This window comes from Schistocerca serialis, chromosome 3, assembly GCF_023864345.2.
Source record: "Schistocerca serialis cubense isolate TAMUIC-IGC-003099 chromosome 3, iqSchSeri2.2, whole genome shotgun sequence".
In the NCBI taxonomy this organism is placed as follows: Eukaryota; Metazoa; Arthropoda; class Insecta; order Orthoptera; family Acrididae; genus Schistocerca; species Schistocerca serialis.
In genome coordinates, this window is record NC_064640.1 from 134,104,516 (window position 1) to 134,123,725 (window position 19,210).

A 19,210-nucleotide genomic window follows, 5' to 3' on the forward strand; every position below is an offset into this window, starting at 1 on the left:
CAGTGAGACAAAATGGCGACAGGAGCCGAGAAAGAGTATGTCGTACTTGAAATGCACTCACATCAGTCAGTCATAACAGTGCAACGACACTTCAGGACGAAGTTCAACAAAGATCCACCAACTGCTAACTCCATTAGGCGATGGTATGCGCAGTTTAAAGCTTCTGGATGCCTCTGTAAGGGGAAATCAACGGGTAGGCCTGCAGTGAACGAAGAAACGGTTGAACGTGTGCGGGCAAGTTTCACGCGTAGCCCGCAGAAGTCGACGAATAAAGCAAGCAGGAAGCTAAACGTACCACAGCCGACGGTTTGGGAAATCTTACGGAAAAGGCTAAAGCAGAAGCCTTACCGTTTACAATTGCTACAAGCCCTGACACCCGATGACAAAGTCAAACGCTTTGAATTTTCGGCGCGGTTGCAACAGCTCACGGAAGAGGGTGCGTTCAGTGCGAAACTTGTTTTTAGTGATGAAGCAACATTTTTTCTTAATGGTGAAGTGAACAGACACAATGTGCGAATCTGGGCGGTAGAGAATCCTCACGCATTCGTGCAGCAAATTCGCAATTCACCACAAGTTAACGTGTTTTGTGCAATCTCACGGTTTAAAGTTTACGGCCCCTTTTTCTTCTGCGAAAAAAACGTTACAGGACACGTGTATCTGGACATGCTGGAAAATTGGCTCATGCCACAACTGGAGGCCGACAGTGCCGACTTCATCTTTCAACAGGATGGTGCTCCACCGCACTTCCATCATGATGTTCGGCATTTCTTAAACAGGAGATTGGAAAACCGATGGATCGGTCGTGGGGAGATCATGATCAGCAATTCATGTCATGGCCTCCACGCTCTCCCGACTTAACCCCATGCGATATCTTTCTGTGGGGTTATGTGAAAGATTCAGTGTTTAAACCTCCTCTACCAAGAAACGTGCCAGAACTGCGAGCTCGCATCAACGATGCTTTCGAACTCATTGATGGGGACATGCTGCGCCGAGTGTGGGAGGAACTTGATTATTGGCTTGATGTATACCGAATCAAATAAAGGGGCACATATCGAACATTTGTGAATTCCTAAAAAAACTTTTTGAGTTTTTGTATGTGTGTGCAAAGCATTGTGAAAATATCTCAAATAAAGTTATTGTAGAGCTGTGAAATCGCTTCAATCATTTGTAATAACCCTGTATATTTGACCTTGGTCTATAAGCTGCTTCTAGTCCAAGCGGCACGCCGATGCAACTGCTCAGTCGTGAGTTGTGCTGTAATAAGTTAACACGTGTTTGTGTCTCTCGTTATGGACATGGAACTGCATAATATTTCGCAACGGTATGCCATTTCATTTTGCGTTAAATTGAGTGAAAACGCGATAACAACTTACAGTAAGCTTCAGAAGGCTTTTGGAGAGGAGGTTATGTCAAGACCTCATGTTTTTCGTTGGCATAAAATTTTTAGTGAAGGCAGAACGAATGTTGAAGATGAAGACCGCAGTGGATAGCCATCAACCTCCCACACGGATGTCAACTTGGCCAGGGTGCGTGAACTCGTACGATCTGATCGAAGATTATCCGTGAAAATGATTGCAGAAGAACTGAACATCAATCGAGAAACGGTTTGTCTAATAATAACTGAAGATCTTGGTATGAGGAACATTTGTGCAAAAATGGTCCCCAAAAATCTCACAACTTAACAGCGAGAAACACGGAAAAATGTGTCAGCCGATCCGTTAGAGCAAACGGAAATCAATCCAGAATTGTTGAGCGGTGCTATCACTGGTGATGAAAGTTGGTTTTTTCAGTACAATCCAGAGACAAAACGCCAAAGTTTGCAATGGTGCTCAAAGGGATCACCCAGACCAAAAAAAGCTCACATGCCAAAGTCAAAAGCGAAATGCATGCTTGTGTGCTTCTTTGATTCCACGGAAAGAGTAGGTGCCTCCTGGAGAAACAGTTAACCAATATTACAACTAAGAAATTTTAGAAAGACTTCGTAAAAGAGTTCTTTGTGTCCATGCCAACATTGCTGATAATTGGATTCTGCATCACGATAATGCGCCATCCCATACTGCTCTGTCAGCACAGCAATTTTAACCTCCAAACAAATTTCAGTACAATCACAGCCACCTTATTCACCAGATATCGCTCCGTGTGACTTTTTCTATTTCCGAGAGTCAAAGCAGCGGTCAAGGGACACCATTTTCAAACAACACAAGATGTCCAAAACGCTGTGACGAGGGTCTTGGACGATATTACAGAAGATGAGTTCCAGAAATGTTCCCATCAATGACAGAAGCGCTGGAAAAAGTGTGTGAAATCAGAAGGGAACTACTTTGAAGGAGACAACACTAAACTTGACTAAAACGGTAAGCATAATTCTTTTCACATCAGTCTCATTACTTTAACGTCGCACCTCGTACATCTCCATAACTGTCGCACAACCCTGTCACCTATGGCCCATTGGTGTAACACGGTTACCTTGGCACTGGTTTTGGATATCGCCATTTTGCCCTGCACGATATACACTGAAGACCCAAAGAAACTGGTACACCCACCTAGTATCGCGAAGGGCCCCCTCGGCGATGTAGGATATACACTGAAGACCCAAAGAAACTGGTACACCCGCCTAGTATCGTGAAGGGCCCCCTCGGCGATGTACGATATACACTGAAGACCCAAAGAAACTGGTACAGCTGCCTAGTATCGTGATGGACCCCCTCGAGCATGCAGAAGTGCCGCAACACGACGCGGCATGGACTGTACTAATGCCTGAAGTAGTGCTGGAGGAAACTGACACTGGTAGTAGGGCTATAGGCATCCTCAAAAACTTTTTTTACATTTGTAACATCATGTGACGTAAGTCATTAACCTGGTGACGTCATCAATCTTATGAATGAAATTATCAATGATGTCATCGTTTTTGTCAGTGACGTCAGCCTTATCAGTGGGAGCCGACGTGTTATGCATTAGCCATTATGTGTTATGCATTATTTGCTATGTATTGGCTACTCAGTGCACCATTCAGCCCTTGGGAGTTTGTATCTGGAGGTCTGGGCTTCATGTTCTGGTGAGTGGGTATTTTTTACTATGACTTCATCAGAATGGTGGATAATTAAAAAATAAAGGTAGAGTAAAGGCATCAACTTATCTAAAAAAGAGAGCAATATAAATACCACAATTCGTATTATATGCTTGTTGCGACACATCACAGACTATATACGTTTTGAAGCAAAAATAGCTCTCCCCTCTCCTACCTTGCATTTTGGGCCAGCTGGCGTGGCCAAGCGATTCTAGGCGCTTCAGTCTGGAACTGCGCGACCGCTACAATTTTGTGACTGAAGCCCTTTCTGCATGGAGCGATTCATTTAAGTGCAGAAGTGACGAATGGGGAATCGTTCTAGCGACGATATGGGCTGCGTCTGGGGAAATCCGCTGGCGCAAGCGACTTTGTCAAAGGGCAGACTGTCACGTCCCCTGGCCTTGGAACGAGCATATCGGAAACGACGAAACTGGTCCTTTGTTGGCGCGCTGCTGTCGTGAGTATCTGTGCAAAGTGCTTGAAGGACGCAGAATGCACGAATAGGCAAAGCCTTGGAAGTCAACCCCTCATCACAGAACGTAAAGCACGATAGGTTCCAATCTGGCAGATTTGATGGCAAAGCTCACTGCTGGTGCAGGCGAAAGTGTATCGGAGCACACAGTTTGCAGCACATCTTAACCTGGTTTCTGAGCAGATGACCCATGCGAGTTCCTGTGCTAAACTAACGACATTGGCAATTACGACTATATTGAGCATGTGATCATCGAGATCCCATCATGGATCAGTGGGGACGTGTTGCCTGGTCGGAGAAATCACGATTCTTGTTACATCAGGCCGATTGTCCTGTGGGGATATGACAACGCAGGTGAATGGCTGCTCGAAACATGCATGATAATGGGTCTGAAGAGGCTAAACATCTTCGTTAGCAATCCTTCATTTCGCTGGAAATTAACGTAAAATGATGTTAAACGAGGTAAGGAGAATGATCAGCTCCAGGATCTGTGACTTTGTCGTCATGGTTGAAAATTTGCGTGACAGAAGCTTGAGCCATATGCTTAAAACTGAGATAAAACCTAGGCAGCTGGAAGCTGCACACAGTCACAGGGAAGCAGCAGAAGTGCTGAATATGGGGCTCCTCATATTAGACATCTGTCTTGACTCCCATTCCACCACACCACTATCACTGAAGAAAACACTGGGAAGGGGTATCATTCTCAGTACGACCAAAGTGGGGTCATAAAATGACGGCTGTACTGTCTAGATAGCTGATTAATCTAAAAAGTTAGATAAGTAGAGTATGTACACAAAAAATTCAAAAGTGTATGACAGTCCAGAGGGAGAAAGCAGCTCGAGGCCACTCGGGGCACACGTCACAGTGAAACGTATTGCCACGCATACACTCCTGACACCGAATGTTGAGGTGTGTTAAATTTTGCTATGATATCAGCATTCCCTCAGGAAACTTATGACTCTGTTAGCTACACTATGTGATGAAAAGTATCCGGACACCTGGCTGAAAATGAGTTACAAGTTTGTGGTGCAGTCCATCGGTAATGCTGGAATTCAATATGGTGTTGGCCCACCCTTAGCCTTGATGACAACTACCACTCTCGCAGGCATACGTTCAATCAGATGCTGGAAGGTTTCTTGGGGAATGACAGCCCATTCTTCACGGAGTGCTGCACTGAGGAGAGGTATCTATGTTGGTTGGTGAGGCCTGGCACGAAGTCGGCGTTCCAAAACATCCCAAAGGTGGTCTTGGGATTCAGGTCAGGACTGTGTGCAGGTCAGTCCATTACAGGGATGTTGTTGTTGTGTAACCTCTTCGCCACAGGCCCTGCATTATGAACAGGTGCTCGATCATGTTGAAAGATGCAATCGCCATCCCCGAATTGATCTTCAACAGTGGGCAGCAAGAAAGTACTTAAAACATCAATGTAGGCTTGTACTGTGATGGTGTCATGCAAAACAACAAGGGGTGCAAGCCCCCTCCATGAAAAAAACAAGCACGCCATAACACCTCCGCCTCCGAGTTTTAATGTTGGCACTACACACGCTGGCAGATGACGTTCACCGGGCATTCGCCATACCCACACCCTGCCATCGGATCGCCACATCGTGTATCGTGATTCGTCACTCCACACAATGTGTTTCCACTGTTCAATCGTCCAATGTTTACGCTCCTAACACCAAGCGAAGCTGTATGATGTGTGGCTTATGAGCAGCCGCTAGACCATAAAATTCAAGTTTTCTCACCTCCCCCCTAAACTGTCATAGCATTTGCAGTCGATACTGATGCAGTTTGAAATTCCTGTCTGATGGTCTGTACAGATGTCTGTGTATTACACAGTACTACTCGCTTCAACTGTCAGTGGTGTGTCAGTCAACAGAGGATGGACTGTATGCTTTTGCACCGTACATGTCCCTTCACGTTTCCACTTCACCATCACATCGGAAACAGTCAACTAGGGATGTTCAGGAGTGTGGAAATCTCACGTACAGACGTATGACACAACTGACATCCAATCACCTGACCACGTTCGAAGTCCGTTAGTTCTGCGGAGTGCCCCATTCTGCTCTCTCACGATGTCTAATGACTACTGAGGTCGCTGATATGGAGTACCTGGCAGTAGGTGGCAGCACAATGCACTTAATACGAAAAACGTATGTTTTTGGGGGTGTCCGGATACTTTTGCTCGCATATTGTATCATCCCAATGTCTGAAAGTATTTGGGGGGGGGGGGGGGGGTAGATAAGCAAGCGGGTCACACTCTGTGAGAATATGGGGCTATAGTGAGTTGACTATCACAGCTCCACTGTGGGACATATAAGGAACTCGTGGGCAAGTCTGGTGTGGCCGATATGCTGCCGGAGCAGAACGATGGCATCTTTCCGTGAGGCTTGGAGAGCAGTGTGTTGCTGGCCATGGTGGCTGTGTGGTTCTAGTCGCTTCAGTCCAGAACCGCGCGACTGCTACGGTCGCAGGTTCGAATCCTGCCTCAGGCATGGATGTGTGTGATGTTCTTAGGTTAATTAGGTTTAAGTAGTTCTAAGTTCTAATGGACTGATGACCTCTGATGTAAAGTCCCATAGTGCTCAAAGCCATTTGAACCATTTGAAGTAGTGTGTCACGCCTTGGTGGTCTCCTTCATTGCCCTCAACTTGGTTCCGATTGTGGTAGCCCTTCATTCCTTATCCCAAGTTTTCAAAATTTGATGTCGCACTTGAAATCGCACGTTTGTGTTCAGTAGTTCCAGTTGGAGTTTGTCAGCTGTGGTTGCTTCTTTAATTAATTTATCGGCGAGTTAATTTCCCAGAATGCCCAAGTGGCTTGGTGTCAAGATGAAATTTATGATTGTTCTAGAGCTGTGAGGATCAATTAATAGCAACCAAAACATTTCTGGAGTAGCACTGATATATTCCACGTGAGCAGCTCAAACTAGGAAGTCATTTGTTGCGAGATTTTTGATGTATTGCGGAGCATGTTACGCGACTACAACAATAAGTACATAAAGAGGAATAACATAAGGACGTTATTCAAACTAAGTCCCATTTCACCATAAAATAAATTCACACACACAATGTCCCACAACCCACCCTTCCCTATCTCCATCCCTACACATCACTCGACTCTCATACCCTACAGCTCATATGATGCCTCTGTCAGCCCTAAAGCATGTCAGCAAGAACACATGCAGACTGCTACAGTATAGGCTGTAGGCAGTAAAATATTAAAATGTGACCTATCATCTGCATCTAATACATAGAGAAAAACACACAGATACATCAAAAGGACACGAAAATATGTTATGTGGACATGTGTCCGGAAACGCTTACTTTCCATGTTAGAGCTCATATTATTACTACTCTTCAAATCACATTAATCATGGAATGGAAACACAGAGCAACAGAACGTACGATCGTGGCTTCAAACACTTTATTACAGGAAATGTTCAAATTGTCCTCCGTTAGCGAGGATACATGCATCCACCCTCCGTCGCATGGAATCCCTGATGCACTGATGCAGCCCTGGAGAATGGCGTATTGTATCACAGCCATCCACAATACGAGCACGAAGAGAGTCTACATTTGGTACCGGGGTTGCGTAGACAAGAGCTTTCAAATGCCCCCATAAATGAAAGTCAAGAGGATTGAGGTCAGGAGAGCGTGGAGGCCATGGAATTGGTCCGCCTCTACCAATCCATCGGTCACCGAATCTGTTGTTAAGAAGCGTACGAACACTTCGACTGAAATGTGCAGAAGTTCCATCGTGCATGAACCACATGTGTCGTACTTGTAAAGGCACATGTTCTAGCAGCACAGGTAGAGTATCCGGTATGAAATCATGATAACGTGCTCCATTGAGCGTAGGTGGAGGAACATGGGGCCCAATCAAGACATCACCAACAATGCCTGCCCAAACGTTCACAGAAAATATGTGTCGATGACGTGATTGCACAATTGCGTGCGGATTCTCGCCGGCCCACACATGTTGATTGTAAAAATTTACAATTTGATCACGTTGGAATGAAGCCACATCCGTAAAGAGAACATTTGCACTCAAATGAGGATTGACACATTGTTGGATGAGCCATTCGCAGAAGTGTATCCGTGGAGGCCAATCAGCTGCTGATAGTGCCTGCACACGCTGTACATGGTACGGAGACAACTGGTTCTCCCGTAGCACTCTCCATACAGTGACGTGGTCAACGTGACCTTGTACAGCAGCAACTTCTCTGACGCTGACATTAGGGTTATCGTCAACTGCACGAAGAATTGCCTCGTCCATTGCAGGTGTCCTCGTCGTACTAGGTCTTCCCCAGTCCGGAGTCACAGGCTGGAATGTTCCGTGCTCCCTAAGACGCCGATCAATTGCTTCGAACGTCTTCCTGTCGGGACACCTTCGTTCTGGAAATCTGTCTCGATACAAACGTACCACGCCACGGCTATTGCCCCGTGCTAATCCATACATCAAATGGGCACTTGCCAACTCCGCATTTGTAAACATGGCACTGACTGCAAAACCACGTTCGTGATGAACACTAACCTGTTGATGCTACGTACTGATGTGCTTGATGCTAGTACTGTAGAGCAATGAGTCGCATGTCAACACAAGCACCGAAGTCAACATTACCTTCCTTCAATTGGGCCAACTTGCGGTGAATCTAGGAAGTACAGTACATAGTGACGAAACTAAAATGAGCTCTAACATGGAAATTAAGCGTTTCCGGACACATGTCCACATAACTTCTTTTCTTTATTTGTGTGTGAGGAATGTTTCCTGAAAGTTGGGCCGTACCTCTTTGTAACACCCTGTATAATGTGGATCTCGCCACCGTGTCGCGTCTGCGTCGCCAAGTATGGCTTCAGCAAATCACTGTCTCGCTAGAGGTGAATAAAAACATTTTTATTTTTATTGGCCGTGGCTGGCTCGCAGCCTAGCCCAGTTAACGACGTGCAGCCACTTACCCTCAGTCTCTGCCTTATTTAGGTTAAAAGGAATAATGTATTGATCTGGCCTTATCCCGTTCTGCGCTGATGCTCGCCGTTCTCTTGCTAAATAGGAGTTTTACGATATCATTAACCACCTGCTCAGTTCGTCTCCAAAATGCATTTCACTTTATCTTGTTTGTCATGCCAGTCTATATACTGGTAGATATTGTTTTGTTAGTTTTCAGTACATGAGATCAACTGCAATTGCTGTTTGTTGATATAATATAATTATTATTTTCTGAGGATCTCATACTGTATCGGCCTGTCATTATGGATCAAGCTCATGTAAGGTCTGTAAAATCTGGACACCTTACATCTACACGTTATGCAGAAACGAAGCGATTTATCCAACGTCCAAAATGGTGTGATCATTGGCTTTCAGGCCAAGGTTGCATGTGTTTCCGAAACGGCTAAGTTTGTAAACTGTTCACGTACCACTGTGGTTAAAATACACTGTGCATGGCAAAATGGTGCTGTCCAAAACCAGCGCCAAGGCAGCTGTGGTACACCATGGGTCATAGATAACATTGCTGAATGAAGGCTGCGGAAATGTGCACAGGTGAATAGATGTGCAACTGTTGAGCGACTGACTGCCCAGGTGAACCAAGGGACTACCGAAAGTATCTCCTCAATGACCATTCAGCCAACATTGCCGTGTACGGGCAGGCTTCTGGTCCATTCACCCATGCTGACTGCTGTTTATCGACTGAAATTTGCATTCCATTAGTTCAATTGGACATCCACTGAGTGGCAACAGGTGGCCTTTTCAGATGAATCACGCATTATGCTCCATACACAGATGGCCGTTGGCATGTACGCTACTGCTACGATCGTCGGAAGGATCCAGGCCGGAGAAGTGAGTGTTGTTGTCTAGGGACTGTTTTCACGGCATTTCCTGTATGATCTAGTCATTCTGGAAGGAACAATGGATCAACACAAGTATTCACTTATCTCTGGGGACCACGTCCACCACTGGATGCAGACTGTTTTTTTTTTCTCGGCATGATGGCATCTACCAGCAGGACAATGCAACGTGCCACACAGTTCACAGAGCATGTGCATGGTTTGAGGATGATGATGAAGATGAATCGTACTCTCCTGGCCATCAAACTTTCCTGATTTAAACCTGATCCAGAATCTGTGGGACCACCTCGATCGGGCTGTTTGCACCATGGATCGTCATCAGAGAAACCTAGTGCAGCAGACCACGGCACTAGAGTCGACATGGCTCCACATCCATGTCAGTGCTCTCCACAACCTCAATGACACTCTTCCTGCATGTCTGCACTGCAAAACGTGGTTATTTAGGCTTTTGATAGCCGGTCACATTTATGTGGCTGGATCGTATGCATACGTCATCAAACATTAAGAATTCGAATCGAGGACAACTGCCAACATGGGTAACATAGAAGAAGATATCCTCCGTGTAGCGAAGCAGCTGAAAGTACTTAATAAAGGCAAGTCTTCCAGTCCACACAGCCTAACAGTAATGTTCCTTTCAGAGTATGCTGATGCAATAGCCCCATACTTAGCTATCTTATACAACAGCTCGCTCGACGAAAGACCCGTACCAAAACAGTGGAAAGTTGCACAGGTGGCACCGATACTCAAGAAACGAAAGAGGAATAATCTGCTGAATGACAGACCTATATCATTAACGTCAATTTGCAGTAGCATTTTGAAACATACTGTATTCGAGCATTATAAAGTACCTCAAAGGTAACGGTCTATTGGCACACAGTCTGCACGGATTCAGAAACACAACTAGCTCATTATTGGGACGAAGTAATAAGTGCTACCGGAAGGGGATCTCAAATTGACTGTCGTCTCAGTTGTGTGACTGGATCCGTGATTTCCTCTCAGAACGGTTACAGTACGTAATAATTTTCAGAAAGTCATCAAGTAAAACAGAAGTTCAAATTATTTGGCTCTGAGCATTATGGGACTTAACATCTGAGGTCATCAGTCCCCTAGAACTTAGAACTACTTAAACCTAACTAACCTAAGGACAACATACACATCCATGCCCGAGGCAGGATTCGAACCTGCGACCGTAGCGGTCGCGCGGTTCCAGACTGAAGCGCCTAGAACCGCTCGGCCACACCGGCTGGCAAAACAGAAGTGATGCACGGGGTTTCTCAAGAAAGTGTTGTAGGCGCTCTACTGTTCCTAAACTACATACACGATTTAGGAGATAATTTGGGCAGCCCTCTCAGATTGTTTTGCAAATGGTGCTGCCATTTACCGTCTAGCAAAGTCATCAGAAGATAAAAACCAATCGCAAAATGACAGACACGATATCTGAAAGGAGCGAAAAGTGGCAATTGCCTCTTAACAAGAAAAAGTGTGAGTACAAAAAGAAATCCTATAAATTTCGATTACATGATAAATCACAGAAATCTGAAGGCTGTCAATTCCACTAAATACCTAGGCATTACAATTCACAAACAACTTAACTTGGATCCATCACATAGATAACGTTGTGGAGGAGACAAATGAAAGATCTAGTTTTATTGGCACAACACTTAGAAAATGCAACAGGTCCACTAAAGAGAGGCCTACACTACTCTTGTTCGGCAGAGTATTGTTGTGCTGTATGGGATCCTTACCAGATAGAATTGACGGAGGAAAGTGAAAAAGTCCAAAGAAGGATAACAAGTTTTGTGTTATCGTGAAATAGGGGAGAGAGTGTCACGAGTGTGATAAGCGAGTTGGGATGGCAGGTAAAAAAGAGGCGTTTTTCGTTGCGGCGAGATATTTTCACGAAATTTAAGTCACCAGCTTTGTTCTCTGAATGTGAAAATATTTTACCGTCGTAAACCTACATAGCGAGAAGTAATCATCGCAATAAAATAAGAGAAATCAGAGCTCGTACTGAAAGATTTAAGTGTTCGTTTTTCCCAAGCGCTGTTAGAGAGTGGGACGGTACAGAAATAATCTGAAGGTGGTTCGAAGAATCCTCTGCCAGTCACTTAAGTGTGAATTGCAGAGTAGTCTTATAGATGTGGATTGTGCTCAACAAATTTATTTTTACTAGAAGTGCAGTTATGTACTATCTCTCTCAGTTTGCAAGTCAGTACTAAAAAAGGACAGGCCCGGCGATTTTTGTGGCGGAATAATAAAACATCACTTCTGGACACCCCCTAGAAAGCTATTAGTGGAACTCGCTGTCGTCCTGAAAACATGTGGCAGACGTGCGGAGAAATCGAACGAATAGTTTTTTTTTGTGACGACTGTGTGTTAGCAGCTGGTCACTCTCACAGCAAAAAGGAACGTGGCTGTGATACGGACGAGAGACGTAATTCTTTCTGTGGTTTAATCATCCTGCGGAAGGACTTCCGCCACGCATATCGTTATATTGAGCCCATGTCTCTGCGGTACGCACTGCGTTTCCATCTCAGTCTGCTGACAATGCACCCAGTGAACGTAACTGCATCGTTGCTGGTTCTGCTGGCAGCCAATGGCACCACGTTGCTCGACTGTGTCTGCAACCGCCTTGCAAACGTCAAAGGCCTAAAAGGACTCACTTTCGGTGAAAAATTGATACGGTGGGACTACTGTACACAAAGAAGTGAGTACATTTTCGTATAGTATCAATTCACACGACGTTATCCAACGTACAGTTATGAACTGCTCAGACGTGACTTGGCTTGCACATTCTGTTGGTGAAACAAGATAAAACAATCTCAACCTAGCAGTGAAGGACTATGTTTATTGGGGATGGGGAGGGGGCGGGGAGGGGCGGCAACTGCACTTCATTTTCAACTTTTAGGTCAATGGATTTCCCACTGAGAAGATATTATGAGTATGATTTGCAGAGTCTGCAAGTTACCCAACAGCTGTCCGTAACGCTTTCATTGAGTTCATAACATTTCCAGGGTGTGTGAGAAACGGTTGAAGTCTAAGGTTACCTGATGTGATCGATAGTTTCCACATTATAAAAACATGGTCAGAGGGAGGGGGGGTGGGAGGGGGGTTGCGATGCATCTTGTCACAGTCGGGCTCTATGTATTTCTACAATTATACAGGGTGATTCAAAAAGAATACCACAACTTTAAAAATGTGTATTTAATGAAAGAAACATAATATAACCTTCTGTTATACATCATTACAAAGAGTATTTAAAAAGTTTTTTTTTTACTCAAAAACAAGTTCAGAGATGTTCAATATGGCCCCCTCCAGACACACGAGCAATATCAACCCGATACTCCAACTCGTTCCACACTCTCTGTAGCATATGAGGCGTAACAGTTTGGATGGCTGCTGTTATTTCTCGTTTCAAATCATCAATGGTGGCTGGGAGAGGTGGCCGAAACACCATATCCTTAACATACCCCCATAAGAAAAAATCGCAGGGGGTAAGATCAGGGCTTCTTGGAGGCCAGTGATGAAGTGCTCTGTCACGGGCTGCCTGGCGGCCGATCCATCGCCTCGGGTAGTTGACGTTCAGGTAGTTACGGACAGATAAGTGCCAATGTGGTGGCGCTCCATCCTGCCGAAATATGAATTGTTGTGCTTCTTGTTCGAGCTGAGGGAACAGCCAATTCTTTAACATCTCCAGATACTGTAGTCCAGTTACAGTAGCGCCTTCGAAGAAAAAGGGACCAAAAACTTTATTGGCTGAAATGGCGAACAAATGTACAACTAAATGAAACTTTATAGCTCCCTTAATTCGACGACAGATAGTGCTTAGCTCTGCCTTTTATCGTTGCAGAGTTTTAAATTCCTAAAGTTGTGGTATTCTTTTTGAATCACCCTGTATTTTTTACATAATTACATAGATTCAGACATTCCAATACAGGACAATTCAAAATGAATGTAGCGATTACAACCGGTTATAGCTACCTAATGCTTGCCAATACAGCGATAAGAATTACAGGGAATGTAATAGAGAAATCCAAATTTGATCGTTGCCCAAGCGGCGTGAATCGTAAGCCGGTCCATGCACGGCGATACGTAAGTGCAAATTTCTGTATCATAAGAGAAAATGGCGGAGGGCATTCTGCGTGTCAGAATCTAACAATCGTCATTCTGCGATCACGGTGGAAAGAAGATATCGTCAAAGGGGATAGATCTGATGTCAACAATTACCGTCCAATCTCCCTTCTAACAGCTTTATCCAAAATTTTTGAGAAAGTTATGTATTCAAGAGTAGCTTCACCTATCTGTAAAAATGAAGTACTAACAAAATGTCAGTTTGGTTTCCAGAAAGGTTTTTCAACAGAAAATGCCATATATGCTTTCACCAATCAAATTTTGAATGATCTGAATAACCGAACACCACCCATTGGGATTTTTTGTGATCTCTCAAAGGCTTTTGATTGTGTAAATCATGAAATTCTGCTAGGCAAGCTCAAGTATTGTGGCATGAGTGGGACAGTGCACAAATGGTTTAATTCGTACCTAACTGGAAGAGTGCAGAAAGTTGAAATAAGCAGTTCTCACAATATGCAAAGATCAGCACATTTGTCAAAGTGGGAAACTATCAAGAATGGGGTTCCAAAAGGGTCGGTCTTGGGTCCTTTGTTGTTCTTAATATATATTAATGACTTGCCATTCTATATTCATGAAGAGGCAAAGTTAGTTCTCTTTGCTGATGATACAGGTATAGTAATCACACCTGACACACAAGAATTAACTGATGAAATTGTCAATAATGTCTTTCAGAAAATTACTAAGTGGTTCCTTGTAAACGGACTCTCACTGAATTTTGATAAGACACAGTACATACAGTTCCGCACAGTAAATGGTATGACGCCATTAATAAATACCGACCTTAATCAGAAGCATATAGCTAAGGTAGAATATTCAAAATTTTTAGGTGTGTCCATTGATGAGAGATTAAATTGGAAGAAACACATTGATGATCTGCTGAAACGTTTGAGTTCAGCTACTTATGCAATAAGGGTCATTGCAAATTTTGGTGATAAACATCTTAGTAAATTAGCTTACTACGCCTATTTCACTCATTGCTTGCATATGGCATCATATTTTGGGGTAATTCATCACTGAGGAATAAAGTATTTATTGCACAAAAGCGTGTAATCAGAATAATAGCTGGAGTCCACCCAAGATCATCCTGCAGACATTTATTTAAGGATCTAGGGATATTCACAGTAGCTTCTCAGTGTATATACTTTTATGAAATTTGTTATTAACAACCAAACCCAATTCAAAAGTAATAGCAGTGTGCATAACTACAATACTAGGAGAAAGGACGATCTTCACTATTCAAGATTAAATCTAACTTTGGCACAGAAAGGCAAGAGCAAATACGGAGACTTACAAGCAGTCGTTCTTCCCACGCACAATTCGTGAATGGAACAGGGAAGGGGGGATCAGATAGTGGTACAATAAGTACCCTCCGCCACACACCGTAAGGTGGCTCGCGGAGTATAGATGTAGATGTAGAAAGGGATGAATTATACTGCTACTAAAGTCTTTGATCACTTACCAAATAGTATCAAAAGTCTGACAGATAACCAACAAGTATTTAAGAAGAAATTAACAGAATTTCTGAATGACAACTCCTCCTACTCCATAGAGGGATTTTTGGATATAAATTAAGAAAAAAAAGAAAAATGACCAAACAAAAAAATATAAAAAAAATTTAAAAAACAAAAAATAAAAAAGTTGTTATATTAACTTAATTATGTTGTTAAATTAACTTAATTATGTCATGTATTGGAAAATTTGACTCGTTCCACATCATTACGAACTATCGTATTCATGGTCCATGGAACTAGTATTAATCTAATCTAATCAGCCACGAAATTAAGCACTCCAAACGCCGACAACATTCTCGGACAAAAAAAAAAAAAATGTTCAAATGTGTGTGAAATCTCATGGGACTTAACTGCTAAGGTCATCAGTCCCTAAGCTTAGCATTCGGGAGGACGATGGTTCAATCCCGTCTCCGGCCATGCTGATTTAGGTTTTCCGTGATTTCCCTAAATCGTTTCAGGCAAATGCCGGGATGGTTCCTTTGAAAGGGCACGGCCGATTTCCTTCCCAATCCTTCCCTAACCCGAGCTTGCGCTCCGTCTCTAATGACCTCGTTGTCGACGGGACGTTAAACACTAACCACCACCACCACCACCCTAAGCTTACACACTACTTAACCTAAATTATCCTAAGGACAAACACACACACCCATGCCCGAGGGAGGACTCGAACCTCCGCCGCGACCAGCCGCACAGTCCATGACTGCAGCGCCTGAGACCGCTCGGCTAATCCCGCACGGCCATTCTCGGACAGTATCGGCAGTTTGAAGCAACGGGATGTTTGTGCAAAGGAAGAAGTATCAGCCGGGCTGAAATAGATTATCGCTAATATGTTGTCCTTGCGGAGTCATATAGAACTCCTATTAAGTACGTAATTTTCTTTTATGTTCTTACTGGTCTTATCGATGTGTCGCTGAGCATTAAATGGTTACAGCTGTCTGTAAGCGCTACATTCATTTTCAGGTGCCCTGTTTTTTGTCGAGTAGCAGCTTATTGAGTTCCGTACTGGGAGTGTGCTCGCATGCGCGGAGAAGAAGAGCAGTTCTCATGGCGAACCGTACAGTATGGTGCTCGCAACACGTCCGTAATGTGAGGCGCGGCTCACTAAGTGGAAAGATACCTTGCCGGAGAGTGGGCGCCGTATAGTCATAATTATTACAAATATTAATAAAAATAATTTGTTTTGTTGTAGTAACTGTCAGGGAAAGGCTCTCGCCGATTGGCCACAATGATGACATTATTCCAGTTCGGTAAAGTTCAAATTTTGCTAAACAGATGACAGGGTAGGGCCTCCGGAGAACACATGAGAAGGAACGAAGTCGCAGGACAAATACATAGTAGATTATGTAGCGCACCGCGTGAATCAGTCGTCCCTTAGATAAAACTCAGGCGAGATCTCCGTATCGGTTAGGAGAGTAAATTTTTCCATTTATAAGTTAATTATGTTTTGGAAAAAATGAAAGCATCAGCCGGTCAATCGCGTAAACAGATTTATTGAAACCCTAGCTTAGGTTTCAATAATTATAAAATTATTCTCTTCACAAGGAGAAAGTAACGCTTGCTACATATTGTGTTGAAAAGGTAGGTTAGAATAAAGCCGTGTGGCTCTTATCAAGTAACAGTTGACCTCAAAACCAATTAAAAATAACAAGTTATCGTCATCAGTTAACAAAGTGTGAATTTCACTGATAAAACTTTACTTAAAACCGGGTTGAAAAGTGTTATCTGTGGTGTTTACACTTTTATTAACTGACGACCGTGACTTATTTTATTGGTTTTGAGGTGAATTTTTACTTGACAAGAAACATACGACTTTTTTAACTCACCTTTTCAACACATTATGTAACAATCATTACAATCCCCTTCTGAAGAAGGTAATTGTATGATTATCGAAATATACACTCCTGGAAATGGAAAAAAGAACACATTGACACCGGTGTGTCAGACCCACCATACTTGCTCCGGACACTGCGAGAGGGCTGTACAAGCAATGATCACACGCACGGCACAGCGGACACACCAGGAACCGCGGTGTTGGCCGTCGAATGGCGCTAGCTGCGCAGCATTTGTGCACCGCCGCCGTCAGTGTCAGCCAGTTTGCCGTGGCATACGGAGCTCCATCGCAGTCTTTAACACTGGTAGCATGCCGCGACAGCGTGGACGTGAACCGTATGTGCAGTTGACGGACTTTGAGCGAGGGCGTATAGTGGGCATGCGTGAGGCCGGGTGGACGTACCGCCGAATTGCTCAACACGTGGGGCGTGAGGTCTCCACAGTACATCGATGTTGTCGCCAGTGGTCGGCGGAAGGTGCACGTGCCCGTCGACCTGGGACCGGACCGCAGCGACGCACGGATGCACGCCAAGACCGTAGGATCCTACGCAGTGCCGTAGGGGACCGCACCGCCACTTCCCAGCAAATTAGGGACACTGTTGCTCCTGGGGTGTCGGCGAGGACCATTCGCAACCGTCTCCATGAAGCTGGGCTACGGTCCAGCACACCGTTAGGCCGTCTTCCGCTCACGCCCCAACATCGTGCAGCCCGCCTCCAGTGGTGTCACGACAGGCGTGAATGGAGGGACGAATGGAGACGTGTCGTCTTCAGCGATGAGAGTCGCTTCTGCCTTGGTGCCAATGATGGTCGTATGCGTGTTTGGCGCCGTGCAGGTGAGCGCCACAATCAGGACTGCATACGACCGAGGCACACAGGGCCAACACCCGGCATCATGGTGTGGGGAGCGATCTCCTACACTGGCCGTACACCACTGGTGATCGTCGAGGGGACACTGAATAGTGCACGGTACATCCAAACCGTCATCGAACCCATCGTTCTACCATTCCTAGACCGGCAAGGGAACTTGCTGTTCCAACAGGACAATGCACGTCCGCATGTATCCCGTGCCACCCAACGTGCTCTAGAAGGTGTAAGTCAACTACCCTGGCCAGCAAGATCTCCGGATCTGTCCCCCATTGAGCATGTTTGGGACTGGATGAAGCGTCGTCTCACGCGGTCTGCACGTCCAGCACGAACGCTGGTCCAACTGAGGCGCCAGGTGGAAATGGCGTGGCAAGCCGTTCCACAGGACTACATCCAGCATCTCTACGATCGTCTCCATGGGAGAATAGCAGCCTGCATTGCTGCGAAAGGTGGATATACACTGTACTAGTGCCGACATTGTGCATGCTCTGTTGCCTGTGTCTATGTGCCTGTGGTTCTGTCAGTGTGATCATGTGATGTATCTGACCCCAGGAATGTGTCAATAAAGTTTCCCCTTCCTGGGACAATGAATTCACGGTGTTCTTATTTCAGTTTCCAGGAGTGTAGATCAACGGTTCTAATAAACCTGTGTTACGTAACTGGTTGGCTGATTCCTTCCACCTTACCAAGCCTGTCGCATCACAGTTGCTGTTTACAGCTATGTTCAAGATTTTAATGATTTTTTTAAAAATACCAGGTGTGTATTACTACAAAGTTCGCAGTGCTTAATTACAATATATACATCATGATCTCTCAGTTAATAGTGACAACTACCAGCAATCCTATCAGAAGCCACCCTTCATCAGTTCAGTGCATAATAGTGTCACCGGAAGCAAAGGACATCAGCAGGAGCAGCAGTAACACGGAGCAGGCAGGAAATTTTAAATGCTTGCTGACGAGATTAGCTCGCGGCCGAGCTAACCTGATCTTCACTCCCTTAATGAAACGGATTTGCCCGATGAACTGTACGGCTCCGAGGTCACTTCTCACGGGCTTAGTGTCTGTTCTATTTATAGAAACATTAATTTCTCCTTTTTTTCTCTGAATTTTGCAGTCTACGGCTCATTGCCTGTTTTTTCACGCATTTTGTCAAGACGACTTCAGTCGCATTCGCCAGTTATTGTTTTACCCTTCATAAGGGAATCAGCAGGGAGAATACCATTTATAAGCCATAAAATCCTGGCCGTAAACTTTCTGGCAGATAAGAATGGATTTGCTCTTTTTAGTTAGGAGCCACTGACTGCGTCAGTAATTGCATTACTGCTGTATTTCCGGCGTGGACTCGTGGGCAGCCAAACCACCATATCGGTGGGCAAACTCAGTTGGATTAATTTTAAAAAGATCCAATCATTGTTGGGTAATTAGCTATCACATTTATTTTCTCTCAAATCCGTTAGTTTTTTCTGTCCTCACACAGGTACAAAGCATC

General features: G+C 44.5%; 1 protein-coding gene across 5 annotated transcripts in view; it reads left to right on the top strand.

The window, feature by feature from the left end:
* The first annotated feature begins 11,921 nt into the window (after positions 1-11,921).
* Positions 11,922-19,210, top strand: part of LOC126469834 (uncharacterized) — a 214,450-nt gene continuing 207,161 nt past the window's right edge. For all 5 annotated transcript variants that reach the window (XM_050097129.1, XM_050097126.1, XM_050097127.1 and 2 more), the window contains exon 1: positions 11,922-12,092. In XM_050097129.1, coding sequence (XP_049953086.1) covers positions 11,933-12,092 — 160 coding nt within the window. In that variant the 5' untranslated portion in view covers positions 11,922-11,932. The remainder of the gene's footprint in view (positions 12,093-19,210) is intronic.